This window comes from Lynx canadensis, chromosome E3, assembly GCF_007474595.2.
Source record: "Lynx canadensis isolate LIC74 chromosome E3, mLynCan4.pri.v2, whole genome shotgun sequence".
NCBI lineage: Eukaryota > Metazoa > Chordata > Mammalia > Carnivora > Felidae > Lynx > Lynx canadensis.
The window spans coordinates 19,295,240-19,314,914 of NC_044318.1; the positions used below are offsets into that span (position 1 = coordinate 19,295,240).

The window sequence follows — 19,675 nt, forward strand, 5'->3', positions numbered from 1 at the left end:
CATTTGCTGCTATTCTGAGTCACCATTCTGCTGCTCACAGCAGCGAGACCCTCCCCCACTGCACTGAGGGCCAGCACGGGCCTCCCCCATCCATCTCTTTGTGTAGCAGGAAACTGTATTAGTTGTCAGGGAAGTTACAGAGATAGATTCTGTGCCTTCACAGAGTTTCCAGTGCATTGGGGAAAACAGTGAGCAGTTACCATCCAGTATAAGTGGGGGGTAAAGTGGATGAAGGAAGCAAATAGGGACATTTAACCCAGATAGAGACAGTTAAGGAAGGCTTCCCTGGGGAAGTGAAAATGTGAAGCAGGGGTAACTCGGTTGGCAAAGAGGAGACAATAGCCATCCCGTAGTAGCAAAGAGCAGGTGCAAAGGCCCTGAGGTGGGAGATGAAAAAATGAAGGTGGGTTGCAGGGCAGGATCCAAGAAGTGATGAGGTTGGAGAACCTGATCATACCGGGCCATGTAGGCCAGTGAAAACACCGAGGTCTTTATCCCCAACCTAGTGGGTCACAGCTTTTAAGCAGGTGGCGACTTGGTTGGTATGAAGAGGTGGAGGCTCACTCCGGTTGCATGAAAAGCCCAGTGAGAGGGGAACCAAGGTGGGTTGTCCCGGTGCAACATAGTAACAGGTGGTTGTGGAAGGAAGATGAATTCTGGAGACAGCTAGGAGGAAGAAAGAACAGTTCCTGGTGGTGGCTGAGACATGATGGATAAAAGAGAAACACAGGTGCCAAGGGTGGCTTCCAGGTTTCAGGCTTGCAGAGTGGATGTTGGCCATGCTTTTCATTGAGAGGCAGGCTGGGGGAGGGGGCGAGCTGCAGAAACCACAGCTCACAGCGTGTACCTGTGTCCTCCAACAAGGGCATCCTCAAACCCTAATGATGTGTTCTGTGTGCTTCCTCTGCTAGAGGGCCAAGATCGGTCAGGGGACCAAGGCTCCAGAAGAAAAGACGACCAACACCATATCCAAACTTGACAACAATGGGAACAGAGACCGAATGAAACTGACCGATTTTAACTTCCTGATGGTGCTCGGGAAAGGAAGCTTTGGCAAGGTACAGTATGGCCTGGGGGCTGCACCCACTCCAGAAGGGCAGGTGACAAGGCAGGCACATTTGCTGTTCATATGGGGCTTACATTCCAGCGAGGGAGAGAGTAAAAAGTAGATCCCCACTACAGTTCATAATGAAAACTGTGAAGAAAATGAATAGCCTGCTGTGCGCCAGAAACACACATCCAGAGGGAACCCATTTAGACCACCTGAGGAGGTGAGCCCTGAAAGATAAGGATGAATTAGCTATACCTTCCAAGGGCTAAGAATGAATGTTGCCAGCTGAGAGGATAGCAAGTGCAAAGGTCCTGAGGTGCAGAAGGGCTTGGCACACTCTAGGTACCATCAGAAGGTGTCGGGGCCAAGATGTCATGAGCAGGGCGAGGTAGGAGGATGTGCAGTTGCAGAGATGGGCAGGGGCCCGATCCTGCAAAGCCTTGTGAGCTGTGATGAAGAGTTTGGATTTTATTCGTAGAGCACTGGGGAACCATTGGAAGTTTTTAAACAGAGGAGTGACACGATCCAATGTGCCTTTTGGAAAAGATCACTTTTGCAGCCAAGAATAGGAACCCCTCCTCTCAAACAGCAGCAGAGTTGAAGGATGACCCTGGGACTCGTAGAGTGGTTCTAGATACTTTTATAGATACTGGGAGACGCTGTTTTACTGAAGCTGAGATTGTGCTATAAGTATTCCTGAGTTGTTTAGTGTTGTTTTGGGTCTTCTAATCCCTCTGTGTGCCAGAGATATGTCTTGTGTAAATCTCATACATACCATGAAGTTAAGTGTGCAAAAAATATAAATTTCTTCTCCACCTCTGCAGCCTAAGCCCCAAATCTGGGAGTTTTCCTTGAGTTGTTCTTAGCTGCCTCCCTCCCTTCCCCCAGCCGTGTGAAATCCATTCACGAATGCTGACACATCCTTCTCCAAAGCATGTTGTGCATTTACTGACTTCTCTCCACCTTCACAAATGCAGCACTAGTCTAAACCTCATACACCCGCTGGACTTCCCTGCGGCCACTCCTGTTACCTGTAACCAGTAACTTGCCATTTAGCACCTGTGCTCATTCTGGAACAGTTACATTATTAGGTCAAGACGCTCCCCTGATTAAAACTCTCCAATGATGGGCCGCCTGGGTGGCTCAGTCAGTTAAGCATCCAACTCTTTACTTTGGCTCTGGTCAGGTCATTGTCTCATGGTTCGTGGGTTCGAGCCCTGCATTGGGCTCTGAGCTGACAGCACAGAGCCTGCTTGGGATTCTTTCCTTTCTCTGCACCTTTCTCTCTTTCTTTCTCAAAATAAATAAATAAACTTAAAATAATAATAATAATAATAAAAAAACCTCTTCAATGATTTCCCATCACACTGAAATAAATTTCATACTGTGTCCTTGGCCTACATTGCTCTTTAGAATCTGATCCCAGTTCTCTGCCTGACTTCTTTTTCTTGCCCCTGTGACGCCCTGGTGCTCTGACCGCCGTGGTCCTTGGGTTTTTGAAACACAGAAAGCCCCTTCCTCTCTTAGGGCTTTTGTTTGTTTGTTTGTTTTTCTCACAGTTAAACTTTTTAAAAAATGTATTTATTTTTGAGAAAGAGTGTGAGTGGGGGAGGGGCAGAGAGAGAGGAAGACAGAGGATCCCAAGTGGGCTCTCTGCTGACATTGTGGAGCCAGATGTGGGGTTCGAACCCACGAAGCGTGAGATCATAGCCTGAGCTGAAGTCGGACTGAGCCACCCAGGCGCCCCCGTCTCTTAGAGCTTTTGTGATGCTATTCCCTTTATTCTTGGCATGGCTGGCTCCTTCTTATAACTCCCATCTCAGCCACGTCACCTCTTCCGAGAAGCCTTCCCTAATAGCCACCTCCTCAGCCACTCATCATTCCCCATCATATTCCACTCTCCCCTAGCAGCCATAACCGGATGGTACACTTCTTGTTTGTTGGTTGGTTTGTCTCTCCACTCCTGCTAAGAGCTGAATGCCACAAGAGGAGGACCTTCTCTGCCCTGTTCGCCACTCTTCATCCACTGTTCACCCTGTTCACCACTGTTCATCCAGTGCCTATGGATTGAATGCATGCATTTTCTCTGTCCGTGGGTCACAGGGTGATCTGCTGAGATGAAATAAGGGATCTGAGGTGAAGGCTGAGAGTTTGCAGAGCTTGGGCAGGAAATGGGAGTGACAGCAGGAAAACACAGTAAGACTGCTGAGCAGCTCTCTAAAGTTGGTGATGGAAGTGGTCCATGCCTCTGTGTGATTTTTGCTGGTACCTCTGAGCAGCCTGGGTGTGGACGTGAGGAAGCTGGTGGCAAATTTGAGCTAAGGGGGGAATTAACAGGACCAGTGAGCCAGAAGGTTACAGTAATAAGGGAGTCAAGGATTCTGGGAAGAGAAATGCCCACTGCAGATCCAACGTAGCCTGCTTTTCGCAGGTGCTCAATAAAAGCATATGGAATAAATGAATACAAATGGAATGTAGATCAGGTTGGAAAAGAAGTCAGAACAGGAAGAGGGTCACAACCTGGGTGGGAAAGGAGTCTGGAAGCCTAGGGATGAAAGACAAACCGGTGAGGTCAAGAGATTTAAACTGCTAAGAACAGGGGCATTCGGATGATGACCAGGAAAGAAGGGGCCTAAATGAAGAAGGGGTTCTGGTAATATGAGCCCATCAGGGAGTTTTTAAAAGTGAAATTCTATTTTTAATAAGCAGTGTACTCACGTGGTTCATAATTAAAATTATATGGAAAGGATAAACATTGAGAAGTCTGCTCCCACCCAGGTTCACACCTTTCTGTGCCCCCTCACTGCTGCTGCCCTCCGTGTGCAAACATTTTGTTCATTGAATTTGCATGCTTCTGGTTCCTACATGCTAATTTACCAAATATAAATATGGGTTTTTTTGTCCTTGTTACTGCAAAGGTTAGCATACTCTACGTATAGTTCTGCACCTTTGTGGTCACTTAACTACACAGGTTGGAGAGTTTTTGAGGAACGGAAGTATCAGAGGACTTTTCGGAAATGGTTAGAGTTGGGGGTGGCTGGAGAAGTGGGAGAGTGGGTCTTTGGGGAACAGTGAGGGAATGAGAGAGAATAGATCATATGTTTCCATGGAAACTGTAACAATAATTGAGAGTTCTGCTCCAGGCTGGGGATGTGGCATCAAACAAATCACAGATGAAAACAAAGTATGTCATGAAAGCCGAGACAGAATAACAAAACCTCAGTGATCCTCTAAAACGTAGAGTAACCCTTTGCACCTCCGGTTTTGCCCACCATGGTTTTAAATTAATGTGATTTTTATATTTGAATGTCTGCTTAAAAAAATTAATGCCTTACTTATTTGGGGCGGGCAGACAGAGAGGGAGAGAGAGAGAATCCCAAGCAGGCTGCATGCTGTCAGCACAGAACTTGACGCAGGGCTTGATCCCTCAACCCTGGGATCGTGACCTGAGCCGAAATCTGACAGAGCCACCCAGGTGTCCCTGAATGCCTACTTTTGACAGTTGCAATCTTGTCAGGTGTATAGGTCAATCCCCTTAAAAAATTGTTTTAATGTTTATTTATTTTTGAGAGAGAGAGAGAGAGAGAGAGAGGGAGAGAGGGAGAGAGAAAGACTGTGAGTAGGGGAGGGGCAGAGAGAAAAGGAGACACAGAATCCAAAGCAGGCTCCAGGCTCTGAGCTGTCAGCACAGAATCCGACGCGGGGCGCCCCATAGGTCAACCCGCTTAAACAGAACGACACAGCATGCTCGTTGGTCTCCCTCTTCCAAAGATGGAAGGCATCGGTCCTTGAGGTGATGCCTTCACACCGCTCCTCTCCCAGGTCCACCGTATCAGATCCGGCCCAGAAAAATGTGCTCTTAAGCACTGTCATAATTTGTGGGGCAGCTAGGGAGTGACACATGCCTTTTGCTAAGACCTGTGGAAATAAAACAAATGACAAAGCAAGCGGGAAGGCCACTGAGTTCCAAACGAGTAAGCCCTGTTTCAAAAACTCTGAAAAAGAGAACAGTCTGGAGTTTACTTTCCTGAACAGGTGGGAGTGTTTACCTGCAAGGGCTGTCTTGCTAAGCAGGGCTTCTTGGCACATTTGGCGTACTTGGAGATAGATGCCTTCTGGAACTTTTGTAACAGAGCATTTCAAATCTATTACTCATTTACTATTTAATGTTTGTTTTTCTAGTTTTATCCTTCATGCTCTATTTTATTCATTCATTCATTCATTCATTCACGCATTCTTATTGAGGTAGAATCACCATATAGCATTTTATTAGCTCCAGATATACCACCTAATGATTCGATATTTGTATATATTGTGAAATGACCACCACGGTGAAGTCTAGCTAACGTCCGTCCCCATCCATAGTTAAATTTTTTTTTTCCTTACGGTGAGTTTGACTCTCTGTTTTCCATGATTCCTTTCATCTGTGAGTTCTCTGCTTTACCAGCCACTACACTTTGTAAGAATTTAACCTCTGTGGTTGTCAAGGGATCACTGGAGATAAAATTATTCTCCAGCTATATAAATTGGGCAGCTGTGCACTGCCCAGATGGATTGCATGAGTGGACCTTATAAGAGAAAGACAGCAGGTACCTGATAGAGAATGGACACAGCACCAGTACAACTCTCTACATTACAAACTTGATTCTTCTAACCCTCAAATGTGGCCACAACAAACATTTAACTGAGGCCAGTATCGCCTGCCCTCTAAGACTTCAGATGTGCTTGTGGTAGTGATCTGTAGGACCCAAATCTTTTTTGAAAAGTTATGCTGAGATGTTTGAGTGGAGACTCCTTTCTCTGTTATACTCCTGACTCTTGCCTATGGACTCCTGTGCTAGTTGGGGTGGGGAGCAAGGGGAGGCAGATGTACGCTGTGGTGAATGTAGACGTAACATAAAGAAGCTCAAACCCAGCAACACAAAAGTCTATGGGAAATGATTGGAAATCATGGGAAATGATTGGTAATAGAGAAAAATGAAAACAGTTCAATAACGTGAAAGTTAAACGTATTATGGTATATCCATGATATATTCAAAAGAACGAGGTCTCTCTTTGTCTGTCTGCCTGCCTGTCATCATGAAAGATGTCCATGACATAATATCAATTTAAACAGAAGCAAATCATAGAATATTATGATTAAAAATATATAATATACACAGAACAATTCTTTTCACGTAATGTACTCATGGTCCCTGCTCTCATTGAACTTTTTCCCCAGTATCTTATTGTGGGAAAAACAATTTTTGAATATAGCACGGTTGAAAGAATTGTACAGTGAAGATCCTTAATACCCACTACCTAGATTCTACAACAGCATTTGACTGGTTCTGCTTCATCACACATCTATCCATCCATCCGTCTTTCTGTCAACCCATTTTTAATGCACTTAAAAGCAAGTTGCAGACACTGGTATACTTTACCCCTAAATTCTTCAGCATACATGCCATTTAACCAGAGTTCAGTATTTGTTTTTGGTAATTTTTAAGGTGAAATTTACATACAACAAAATGCACTAAGTAGTGTGTCATTCTATGAGTTCTGAAAAGTGCATACTTTAAAATGCAGTGGAGGTATAAACATTAGTCAAGAAATCACACTGATACACGTGACGTGCAACTGTGATGTTTGATGTGTGCTGTGGGAGCTCGCGGGAGTGGGCTTGGCCCTCATTGGAAGTCAGCAAAGGCTTCCGTGAGAAAGCGGGTCTTGGGCTGTACCTAAAGGATGAGTTAAGTGAGCTTCACAAAACGGCGATGGGGGAGTAAATGAAAATCTCAGAAGGTCTCCTCGACCCCAGCCTCAAGCCAGGTTTGGCTGACCTGTGTGGTGGCCAAGGTACCTGAGCTCCTTCACGAGTTAGGGTGGATTCGACTGCTGTAACAAATAGACCCCCAAATGTACACTAGCTCAGACATGAAGGAAGTTCAATTTCCGTTCGTGTAATAGTCTGAGATGGGTGTTCCTGACCTCACCCACTCTCTCCATATGGTGATTAAGGGACCCAGGTTCCTTCCGTCTTACATGACTCCATTAATTTCTCCTGCCTTGTTTTTTTGTCTACATTCAGAGGGCGGAGGGGGAGAAGTATGGGGGAGGCACAAGCTGCTTCTTAAAAGCCTTGCTTTGGAAGTGACACCGATCACTTCTGCCTACACTCTATTAGAGAGAATTTAGTCACATGGCCATGCCTCTGTACAAGGGAGGCCGGGAGAACAATTTTGGTGGAAAGCTAGTGGCATCAGCCTACTTTTCAGCTCTGGATGGAATCTTTCTTGGGGACACAAGAGACTTTCTGACTTTTGCCCTCAGAACTCCCGGCTTATCATGCTCCACAAACAAAAAACCATCAAGCTCCTCTTTTTGGTGACATTTCCTTGTGTTCGAATCATGGAACATGCCAGGTGTTGGTGCTGCTTTTCCTGAAGCATAGCATAAGCCAGGAATAAATTAAGTAGGAAGAAGTCAGCAGCTTATGAAATTAAAAGGAAAAAGTGGGAAGTCCATAGAAACTGGGTGCCCAGGTATAACACTTCTATCTTCAAAAGGTCCCATCCAGGTCCGTTGCTCTATATGCATCTAAGAAGGTTTAAAATAAAAAAAAACTGAGAGATGAGACACCATTCAGTGTCCTCGCCAAATGCCTGACTTTGCTAGAATAATGCCCAAGAGGTTGGTGACATTACTGCCTGAGTGTCACTAAGGAGACTATTGAGGATTAGGCCATGGCGCCTTCCCATAAGGTACCCCTAGAGACTTAGAACTTGTGTGCCACTCTCCAAGGTGCTGATGCTAATTCCTTTAGCTCAAAATGCAGACTGTAGAACAGAGTTGAATATAGCCTTGGCCATATTTCCCAAATATTCTCTTATTCATGCACTTGTTTAGGGTTTTTTTTTGGGGGGGGAGCATGTACATACCTCCTTACTATCTTAAATTTTTTTCTTTAAATGGATTTAGTTGACTTTGTTTTCTTCTCTTAGCATTGCCCTTAAACAATGATATATATAAAGTCACAGACTTGATCTTCCACTTGTATACTTACTCTACTATGTTTTAGGAAAACTTATTAAAAGAAAAATACTTTTGTCCTTGTATTGCTGATGGTACAAGTGTCATGTTTTGTGAAAAACTGTCTTAAAGATCTTACATTCACACAACGATTTGGCACTTCAATTACTATTGTTATTTTTAAGAACATGAGGTCTTTTGCTTCCTTTTTCAGTGAATATCTGGAAGGTACAGAAAGTGTCTGAAATCTGTTCCCCATGTCCTTTCTGTTAGATGAGAAGCATGCTCAACATTTCCTGTACCCTTAAAAATCTTTCCTGTGATCTTGACCATCCCTCTGGGTCCTTTCCTCCCCAAATATATCCAGAGAATGAAACTACTCTTTTGAGATTTGCTGCCTCCACTCCCTACCCACCACCTGTGCCCTGTCCTTTTGAACTGTGACTTCTACCCTCAGCAAATTCTGAAACACCTGCCTCCCAGTTTTTATCAGTGATCTCCTGGCTCCTTACTCCCCACATCTGAACACAAGGCATGGTGGCTGCTTACGACAGCAGAGGGCAGACATGAGGGACAGGAACTGGGGCCGAGATTGGAATCCATACCCCATCCCAAGGAGAAGTCATCACTTTTATAAACTCCTCACCAACAGGCATAATTAAGGATTCCCTCATTCGAACAAGTATTTATTAAGCATCTACTATGTGCCAGGTACTCTTCTAGGTGAAGAGGAAATGGATGTGAACAAAACAGAGATAAATATCTGCCCTCATGGAACATATATTCTGTGGCAGTGGTGATGATGGTGATGATACCACCTAACAATTGAGTCCTTCCTATACGCCAGGCTCTGTTGTAAGGGCTTTGCATGTATTCACTCACACTTATGCTATAATGTGGCTGCTGTTATCTCTATCTTACAGATGAGGAAATGAGAGACAGAAAGTTAAAATAACTTGCTAAAGTCACATAGCTAGTCAGTGGCATTTGACAGACCGGGTTTGGTTTAGATGCATGCGATCTCGCATTCCTGGTCCCAACGGTGGTATACCTCAGGCATATTCTAGAAGGTTAACAGCTTTCCCTCTTATTTGCTCATTTCCCACTCTCTTCTTTTTCCCTCTGAGTGTAAGCAGAGTTTACGTGCCTTGGTTTTACTTTGAGCCTCTGCCATTAGACAGACTGCATGCCCGTGGTGACGGAAGGCTCCACATTGCCTGCCCTCCCTCATCACTGCTCCTGTCAATCACCTACCTGTGTGCAGATGCTCATGGGACCTGTGAGCCATTGCAGGGATTCCTGAGCAGGCTCATGACAATGGACTCCCCGCTTCCAGCCCCTGCCCTTCTCCCTTCTCTGAGGGTCTCAGCTGGTGGGATCCTCCAGGTCCGGGAGGCATCTCTAGTGTGTGTAGTAACTCCTCAGCTGGCTTCCTTTCAGCCCCCAACCTCCATTTCTTCTAACCTGCACCCACCCTTTCACCTGTCCTACCTCTACAATTCCACACACCCCATCCCCATTGCCTCCAACTTTGACTGACCTCGTATGAATTGCCTGGGACCATGCTACGGATTTACATGCATTACATCATACGAACTCTCCCCTGAGCCCTGCGGGGTAGTTACTGACATGAACCCTATTATACTTACATGGAAATTGTAAATCAGAGAGGTTGAGTGGCCTCCCCAACACCACACAGCGGGAAGGAGGCAGGGCCAGGATTTGAAAGTAGGTCTTGTGATTCTAGTTACAACTTCCCATCTCGGACAGATTATGTCTCTGCTTTGGGGTCCACTCATCTCCCCCAACCTGCTGGTCTTGTCTTTATTTGAAATGGCAGTTTCAGAACTGCTAGGGAGCTGCACAATGACATTTGTGGGTCCCTCCTTCTGCTGTGGAAAAAAAGTTAAAAATGATGCCTTATGTGATTGCATTGGTATAAGGACGAATATATTAATATAATAAGTTAAAGCATTTTTCTTTAACCTAAAAGCCCATTTTTTCTGTGATTTTAAGAGAAATTAAAACGCTCTCACGAGCCCCTAAAAAGATTGTGCCCCCACCCCCAGCTCTGTGCTTGGTTTGCCTGCTATAGTGGGTGCCGGTTGCCAGCACTCGCCCCCTAGCACTGCATCCTCAGCAACGTCAAGGCTTGTCTCCCTGAAAGCCACCAGCACGCTTAGCTAGCGTGAGCTCTGGGTTCATGCACAAGAGAGCAATCCAGAGCTCCGAGCCCCAGACTACAGCGTCTTCTGCTGGAACCAGCCACTGCGCTGAGTTAACACAGGAAGAAATGGCATGAGGGAATGAAAAGGCAGTTTAGTTCAAACCCGTAACAAAGGCCTTTCCTAAGTCTTGGAGCTCCTGATGTAGGAGTCTATCCTAATTTTAATCTCATTAGTGGTATGGAGTCACACGCACACATACACGTACATACATTAGATGTGGTTATATAATCCTACAGACAAAAGCACTTTCCTTTCCTTGAACCTGCTTTGCTATCTTCTTGCGCCATATGGTGAGCTCCTTTATCATATGGTTCACAGATAGCTCAAAGTCTCTGCTACCTGTTCCCGTAATCCTCTTCCAGAGAACCTTTTGACATTTGCTGTCTGATCTTGGATTCCTGCCTTCTCTTTGGTTCTATCCCAATTATGGCACCTTCCTCCCAGCCCCCAGCCGTTTTCAAATGCAATTCTGATTGCAGCGTGTTTTTGCCAACTCATCTTCCCAAATCATGGTGAGGTCCTTCCACCTTCCTGATTTTTCCACGGCTCTCCTCCGTGAAATGACTTGCTGCTGTTCTACAGCCCTTACCTCCACTCCTCAGAAGAGAGTCCATTACAGAACAAGAAATTAGAGGGGTCCATTTTCCCCTAACAGAATTGATTATATCAAGGAAAATGAGATCTCTGGAATTCAAATTTTATAAGCCTCTGCCCTGCTACGAGTAGATGGTCAAGCCAGAGTGAGCAAAGGGGGTACTTATTAGAAAGACGTGCCTGTTTCTGTGTCTCTCATCAATACCCAAAGGCAGGAAGTACAGCCGGAACAAGGAAGCTTCTTCCAGGAAACCCACAACATGGCCTCCATCTTGGGGGCCCCAGTCTGTCATCCCTGCTTCTTGCTAATGTCTCTCTCTGTGGATATGCACCAGCCTGTGTCACTCCTCAATTCTCAATATCTATTTCTCACATCTGGACTATCCTAGAATTTTAAAATCCCGGGAAAGAGAATCTGATGGGCCAGTATGGCACAGGGATCCCGATGATCCGTGGCCATGGGGAGAGGTCGCTTTGCCAGCCATCCATCAGGAAGGACAACAGAAACAGGCTCTCTGAAAAGCAGAGGGGGTTTGGGCAGTTTCTCTAAGAGAAGGAAGGAAATAACTGTCCTGTCTGATACACAGACCAAAGTGGGAGTTGCTGTTAAGCCTGTACATTCTTGAACGTGTTGCCTGACTCTTTGGGAAAAATAATACGAAGTGAATTCTACTTCTGCTGTTGAAGGGCCAGCTAGAGGCTATTAGCATGGAAACTGTGTCTCAGGTGATAATTCATGGCCACTGGTCCAATTACTGTGCTGTCACGGCTCCTGCTACTCTCTGCATATCCATGTCAACTGCATCTTTATGTGATGTTTCAGAAATCCACAGTCCTGTTAAGATGAATCCCGGGTTTCTAACAGCATAACCCATAATTTTTTTCTACAACAAACATAATAGCAGAAACCTGTAGGTTATAATTGCCCAACACCCAGGGTAAAAATGTGGGATGCACAAATAAGAATAGTGAATATGTTAGACATAGTGTGTTTCAACCCCCGCTCCTGCCCAAAACCTCATTGAAAACCACTGCAGAGATTGATAATATATTCTGAGCATTGAGAACTTGTCTAAATGTTTTGTATGCATTGCTCATTTAAATGTTACAGCAATTTGGGGCTCCTGGGTGGCTCAGTCGGTTAAGCGTCGGACTTCGGCTCAGGTCATATCTTACGGCTCGTGAGTTTGAGCCCCACAGTGGGCTCTGTGCTGACAGCTCAGAGCCTGGAGCCTGCTTTGGAGTCTGTGTCTCCCTGTCTCTCTGCCCCTCCCCTGCTCATTCTGTCTCTCTCTCTCTCTCTCAAAAATAAAGAAAATGTTAAAAAAATTTTTTTAAACTTTACAATGATCTTACAAGGTGGGTACTATTGATAGCTCCATTTCACAGATGAGGAAGTAGAGGCTGAGACAGACAAGAGACTTGCAGATTTACGCAAACAGTGAATGCAGGATCAAACCCAGGGGGTCCGTCTCCTGAATGCATAACCACTAAGCCACATGGCCAGGTGCCCTCCAAGTGCTCCATTTCTGCCTTGGAGGAAGCCCGTTCTCCATTAGCCTATAACACCACCAGCAAAGGAAGGCTTGCGCACACAGGGCAGATCAGATTAGAGAGAAAACAGGCTTCCTTTGTGCAACCTAATTGTTCAAATCGATGACAGACCCTTAAGGGTTTCACTGCAGTTTCTTTCGGTAAAAGGCATCAGTCACTGGTTTGCTTTCCCTGGGGAACCGTGTGAAAAAACAGTCAAATGAAATCTGCTTTTATTTTAACCATCTACCTTTGTCAGTTGTAACACATGATTCAAAGAAAATTGACTAAGCATACATATCGCCAGCATTGATTTTGGCTCAAAAGAATGCTACAATAACTGGAGTTGATACCTCTCAGTTATCATTAACCGATTCTATGATATCAGTAATTAGGAGTGATATAGCCCAGGGTTTTGAAATTTTTGCGTTTCTTAGGACAACCCAATCAAACAATTAAAAAAATTTTTTAAATGAAATCCAACTAAACGTCTTCATTGAAAACATAGGAGCTAGGCATATGAGGTTCCAATCTCCTTATCCCCCTCTGCCCCCCTGTCCCCAGCATTGGCTGTGAGTCATTCCTTCCTCGGTGTAGTGACATTTGCTTAACAATAGCAAGCCCAGAGATGACTCGGCTAAAAGTACCTCCATTCTAAACTTCCTTTCACACTTCCTCCGGCTCTCTCTGCTAGTGGGCAATAGTTCAACTTGATTAAATCTGAGGTGTCACATGACATCGTTTTAAAAGGCTTAAATCTTAACACACCTGTTAACCCAAACTCTGACCTGAAATTTTGGCTGATCTCCCCCATTATCAATGTCCCCCACTACAGTGGTGCATTCATTACCATTGATGAGCCTGTGTTGACACGTCATTATCACCCAACGTCCACAGTTTACATTAGGATTCACCCTTCGCGTTGTACATTCTGTGGGTTTGGACAAATGTATAATGACATGTATCCACCGTTATAGTATCATACAGAATAGTTTCACTGCCCTAAAAATCCTCTGCGTTCTGCCTATTCATCCCTCCCGCCCCCCTACCCCCTAGCAACCACTGATCTTTTCACTGTCTCCATGGTTTTGCCTTTTCCAGAATGTCATATAGTTGGAATCATACATATGTAACCATAAAAAGAGATTTTATTTTAAATACAGAAAGCCTTACATAATAAATCATGAAATAACCAAGTTGTATCATCGGAGTTGATCTGCGTGCTGAGTGTCACGGTTCTTATTTTTTGTTCGTCCAACTTGAAGATTGTACCCACCAAGTCCTACCCAGATCCACACTATTAACTCCCAATTAACATCTTTTCCCCACTGTATCGCTTTTCCATTTTTTCTGAAGTACTTCTTCAATTAACAAGTCTCCCCAGTTGCCAGAAATCATTTCTACATTGTTAACTTCCTGTTTGTGGCTAGAGGCAAAGGCATTTGATTCCCCCAACCCACATGACTTCATATTTGGTTAATGTGACCACCATTAAAAATAAAATTTAAACACACAGTATGTGTGGACATACGTGCTTAGAAAACTTGATCCGAAGTTTGAACGATAAGAATACACTTTGTAGAGGGGCCCCTGGGTGGCTCAGTCGGTTAAGCGGCCGACTTTGGCTCAGGTCATGATCTCACGGTCCGTGGGTTCGAGCCCCGCGTCAGGCTCTGTGCTGACAGCTCAGAGCCTGGAGCCTGTTTCGGATTCTGTGTCTCCCTCTCTCTGACCCTCCCCCGTTCATGCTCTGTCTCTCTCTGTCTCAAAAATAAATAAATGTTAAAAAAAAAAAATTAAAAAAAAAAAAAAAAGAATACACTTTGTAGAATCAAACTCGGGGCCCTGAGGGTAGCCTAGAGCATGTTAGGACATCTTCTTGTCCAGTGAAAGTTGAAGGTCGGGAAAGCCTCAAAGGCTAACAATTCATCGGCCATGATGAACATGGCACCTTCTGTTCTTTCTCTCTGTTGAGCTCTTCACATGCCTTATGCCATGGAGTCATCCATCAGTCCATGATGGACTCTTGTCTACATGTTGCTCCCACATCCAGCATGCTCTAAGATCGCTCAGTTGGAATGGATCTGCCCCACACTCCAGGCCTCTGGTTACCAAGGGTTGAGTGGCTTGAGCCAAGTGTTTATCCCTGGCCCAGTCCGAGGGCGGACTTCGGCATATCTGCATGCCACAACAGACTGATCGGTGAAGGCCTGGAGGCCAGGCATATCGTCCTCCCTCGTTCAGAACTTTGGAAGCTGACAGAGGCTCTGCTGATTTCACAGGGAAGCCCTGTCCACACTGAGCATTCACCTCCCCGAGGGTCCTCTTAGCCTCCTGGGGAGGGCTCGTGCCCGCCCCATCTCTAAGCACAGAATGTAGGACCTGGCTTTCATTCCGGACTTGGCATTACATCTCCTGGGAGATTGATTTTGCAGACATTTTGGTCTGTGGCTTCTGCTCGCCTTCTGCCTTTCTGTTTGTCCCTTCCGATAAAGGGAGAGAGAACCATGCTCCCCATAGAGACAGTTGGAGCATCTCTTTTATTCTTCCTGACTCTGCTTTCGCGTTAACAATGTGGCTTGCTGTGGTGCTGAGTGCCCAGTGTCACCTGCGTTGACACTGCGTTGACCCAGTGTCACTCGCTCTCACAGCAGCCCTGTGGGGGATGAGCTGCCACTGTGGCCCTTTCATGGGCGAGGGAACTGAGACTCAGAGAGGTTGAGTAATTCGCCCACGATTACACAGCAAGCACATGACTGAGCCAGGCTTTAAATTCATGATTACAGAGCCGAACTTGTACCACCGGGGTCTCACAATTCTAATTAGATGCAAAGCTTCCAGCTCTTCAGACTCTGTCGCAGCCGCATTCTTACCTCAAAGAGCTTGTCAGCGTCCCTGTCACGTTAGAAGATGTGGATGCGGGAGCTAACCTTCATTTTGTAACGCAGCCGCACCCAGATTTCTCTCACAGTCCTCCTCCTGAGTGGGTGAACACTTTGGGAGGGGCAGATGGACAGTGTTTGCCCAGTGCTCCAGCCCCTGATTACACCACCACCCTGATGGCCTGCCAAACCACCACTACGTCCTCCCCCGGGCAGGCCAAGCCTGGCACAAGAAGGCCCCCAATATTTAGAAGATTCTGATTTAATTGGTCTGGACTGTGGCCCAGGCATCAGCTTCTGGAAGCTCCGCAGAGAATTCTAATGTGCGTCCTGGAGAAACAGGAGCTTGGTGCCAGCCTGCAAGGCAGACCCCAGCTAAGGGTGGGGAGGGGAGGAGCAGCGTCTGCCTTCAGATCAGAGCTGAGCTGATCTAAAGTACCCTCTGCTGGCCTCCATGGGGCTGGGTGCAACCCACAGGAGACAGCCCAGAGAGCAGGGGAACCCCTGAAAAGATGGAACCCTAAAATAAGGGAGGATGCACGCCTTGCAGCAGACCACCACCCAAGACCTGCCCCCGAGCCTGCTCCCTTGTGTGGTGGGTGTGGGAGAGGAGGGGGCCAGGGGTCTACAGTGAGCCTACGGCGTATACACCCGGCGTTAACTTGCTTCTCTCTCCCTGTCCCATGCCAACCTCAGCTCAGGCACCTTATTGACCCATCCTCTTCTCCCAGGTTGGACTTTCGGGACCCCATGAGCCTCAAGTCTGTCTCTGTCTTTCTCTTTTGGATGCACCATTTGAGTTCAAGTTCAAGTCTTTCCCTAATCCCAGTGTGTTAGTTCAGCTTGGAGGTTCCAACAGTGCTAGATGCTTGGTCTCTCCCCCCTCCTCCCCTCCCCCTTCTCCTCCTTTCCCCTTCTCTCCCTCCCTCTCCCCCTCCCCTTCCTCCTCCCCTTCCTCCACCTTCCCTGTTGTAGGGATGTTGTTAAGAACACCATCCACTGTAGCACTATGAGTTCAAGATCCATGCGAGACATTTCTTTGAGACCTAAGTTCTAGGGAAAGCTTATTCTTCTCTTTAAAAAATGATTTTCCTTAAAGGAAATATGAACTTGTGTTAGATTTCATGTGTCTCTGGTTGCTTTGGCCTCCAGGAACCTGAGGAGGGAGGAAGAGAAAAAGAGAGAAACTGTAAACACTTTATAGTGTATAATGCTTTTAACTACCTTTATTGAAGTATAATTTACATATCATGAAATCCACTTGTTTCTGTTATATAATCTTGAATGCCACTTCAATTTCTTTGTGAAATGTGGGTTAGATATGGCCATATATAAGTTAAACAACGCTTAGACCTAAGTCACTGGAGATCTCCAGGGACCCAGAGCTAGGGTTTTTGTTTGTTTTTTGAAGCTACTTTCTCCTCACGCAGATTTTTCCCATTCATTTATGCAATGAATATTCCTTGAGTGTCTGTTGGGGGTACAACAGTAAACAAGTCAACAAAATAACTGCTCTCAGAGAGCTTACATCTAGGGAGGGAGGGAAGGAGAGAGAGAGAAGACTCTAATGCCAGGTGTGGTGAGTACTATGAAGAAAAACAAAGTAAGGGGAAGCGGATGAGGAATAACAAACTGGGCTGTAACTTTAGAGAGAGTGGTCAGTGGCACCTGGGTGGCTCAGTTGGTTAGGCATCTGACTTCAGCTCAGGTCATGATCTTGCAGTTTGTGAGTTCAAGCCCCGAGTTGGACTCTGTGCTGGCAGTTCAGAGCCTGGAGTCTGCTTCGGATTCTGTGTCTCCCTCTCTCTCTGCCCCTCCTCCACTCACGCTCTGTTTCTCTCAAAAATAAATAATCATTTAAAAAGTTGTTTTTTTTTTTTAATTTAGAGAAGGTGGTCAGGGAGGACCTCTGCAAGGAGATGAGGGAGTAAACTTGAGCATATCTATGGGGAGAGCCCTAAGTGCAGTGGGGGGAGAGGAAGATCCTAGGAAGGCAGAGTGAGCACAGACCCACTTGCATTTTATAGCATCATTGGGGTATGTAGAAAACAGTGGGCGTGTTGGTTGGGAACAAGTGGTCGGGGTGGGGGCGGGCGGGGGAGCAAGGAATAATTAGGAGACAATTCAGGAGGCCAGACTCAGGAGCATGGTGGCTTAGGTCAGGAAGGATGTCGGGGAGGGAATACATTTTGAATGCAGAGCTGACAAAACTTGTTGACGCCTTGGATGAGGGGCTTAACCAAGAGGAGTTAAGAGAGACTCAGTTTGGCTTTGGACTTTCGGCAGGTGTCCAGTGAAGTTGGGGAATGGGAGCGGGGTCTTGGGTTCCTGACTATGCCTGCCCTTTCACATTGGTAAGTGCACGGACCCACAGTTAGTTGAGAAGCAGACATTGGTGCTGGTGGGCAAGGATCATGATCAGGCCCCTCGGTCGTTCTCGGTCGATCGTTCTCTGATAAAGATGAATAGATGATAACTACTGTAGTGGGTGGAATTGTCTTCCCCCAAAATATGTGTTCAAGTCCTAACTACAGGATGTAATCAAGTTCTGGTATGGTGATTCAGTGACTGGTGTCCTTAAAAGGAGAGCAAATTTGGACACAGACATGGGGGCACAGGAGAGAACGCCACGTGAAAATAGAAATTGGAGTGACGTATCTGTAAGCCAAGGATTGTTGGCAACCGCTGGAAATCAGGAAAGAGGCATGGAACAGATTCTCCGTGAGAATCTAGAAGGAAGCTTCTAGAAGGAAGCACGTCTGCCAACACCTTGGTTCCAGGCTTCTGGCCCCCAGAACTGTGAGAGAATAAAATCCTGTGGTGCTGAGCCACCCAGTTTCTGGTTCTTTGCTACGGCAGCCCTAGAAAAATGGATAACCACCAGGTGTTAAACCCACATCATTTGCCCAGCACGGTGTTAAGGTGCACACTTTGCTCACTGTATCCTGTAAAATTCCCTCACTACCACCAACAGCTAAGTGTTGTTGGTGTCCCCGTATTACCAGAGGAGGAGAAGTTCGGTGAACTTCCCAAGGTCACGCAGCTAGTGTGCAGTGGAACTCGGGCAGGTACCAGGTCCCGTGACTCTGAACCCCATGCCCTAACCATCATGCAACATTATGCAAAGGCCACGACTCCAGGCACATTCTGCCGTTTGCATTCACCAGTAAAGTTCATCGCAACGTACTTTGCATCCAGGAGTCCCTGGGCTACTTTCCCACATTTTGTCTGCTGCCACTGGAGCGTTGTTATTTATCACATCTCTCCCAGAAGATTCTTGGGTAACAGATGTGGCTTGGAATTTGATAAGAGCGTCACTTCAACACATCCTTTCAATCTGTTTGGAATCCTCACCCTGGAGACGGAGGGACAGCTGAGCAAACAGCCCACGCCCTCTATGTTGGTATTAACTGAACTGGAAGCTCCAGAAACTTCATGAGGCAATTAATGAAAAGCAAAAGATCATTTCCATTTGAAGGAACATTTTAGAACCTGGCCATCGCTGTGGCCGTGGCAATGGCGATTTCTCTGCCATTTATTTCCTTCTCTCATGCCAGTGCATCAGGGCACAGAGGGAGGAAGGAAGATCTCCCTGGGCCGCTTAATGCTTGGAAGCAGGGCCATGCCCATCTGTTTTAGGGCACATCACCAATGCCTAGCATTGTGCCTGGCACAGAATCCCCAAGAGAGCTTGTGGATGGAGGAACCTGGATGCATGGTTGTGGCACCAACTCAGACCAAGCCCATCTCGCCAAGTAAATGAATGGTGTGTCAATGGCTGTATAAGAAATGGAGAAAGAAATGACTGTTCTGTCTCATGGGCCTTGAATTAGCCCATGAGCTCCCCAGCCTCAACACGTGGGGTGGGTAGGAAAAGGAGGAACAGGGCTGGGATCTGGAGCCGAATTTGAAACCCTCCTGTGACAGCTTGCAGTAAATAATTTGAATAATTTCCCACAGCAGAACACTTGGTGCTTGAGGTCCAGAGAATCAGATAGAATATGGTTAAGTGCGTGGGTTTTGGAGACAGGGGCCGTAGGAAGTTTCACTTCTAGGGGAGAAACTTTAGGCAAGACACGCACTTCCTACGCCCTGGCTTCCTCGTCTGTAAAGTGAGGTACTGAAGTTCCCACTGTGCATTCCAGTGGAGATTAAAGGAGATCCTGAGCAGTATAAGCAAGAAATGGGAGGGGTTATCATTACCAACCCATAAGGACCCCCCCCCCACCTGTGCTGGTCCCGCCTCCAGCGCCCCCGTCCCTTCTTCCTGGTGCAAACCCTGTACCATTCCATCCCAGCTGCTCTGGTTGCTGGATCTCTCCAATTCTGCTAGAGATGATTGGCTGCTGCCTCGCAGACAGCTGGGAATTGAAATC

At 46.3% G+C, this 19,675-nt stretch overlaps 1 protein-coding gene across 2 annotated transcripts in view; it reads left to right on the forward strand.

Annotated features, from left to right (window-relative positions):
* The window catches only part of PRKCB (protein kinase C beta), a 340,854-nt gene that overhangs the window by 254,622 nt on the left and 66,557 nt on the right, over positions 1-19,675 (forward strand). For both annotated transcript variants that reach the window (XM_030300793.1, XM_030300792.1), the window contains exon 9: positions 912-1,058. In XM_030300793.1, the coding sequence (XP_030156653.1) occupies positions 912-1,058 (147 nt within the window). The remainder of the gene's footprint in view (positions 1-911; positions 1,059-19,675) is intronic.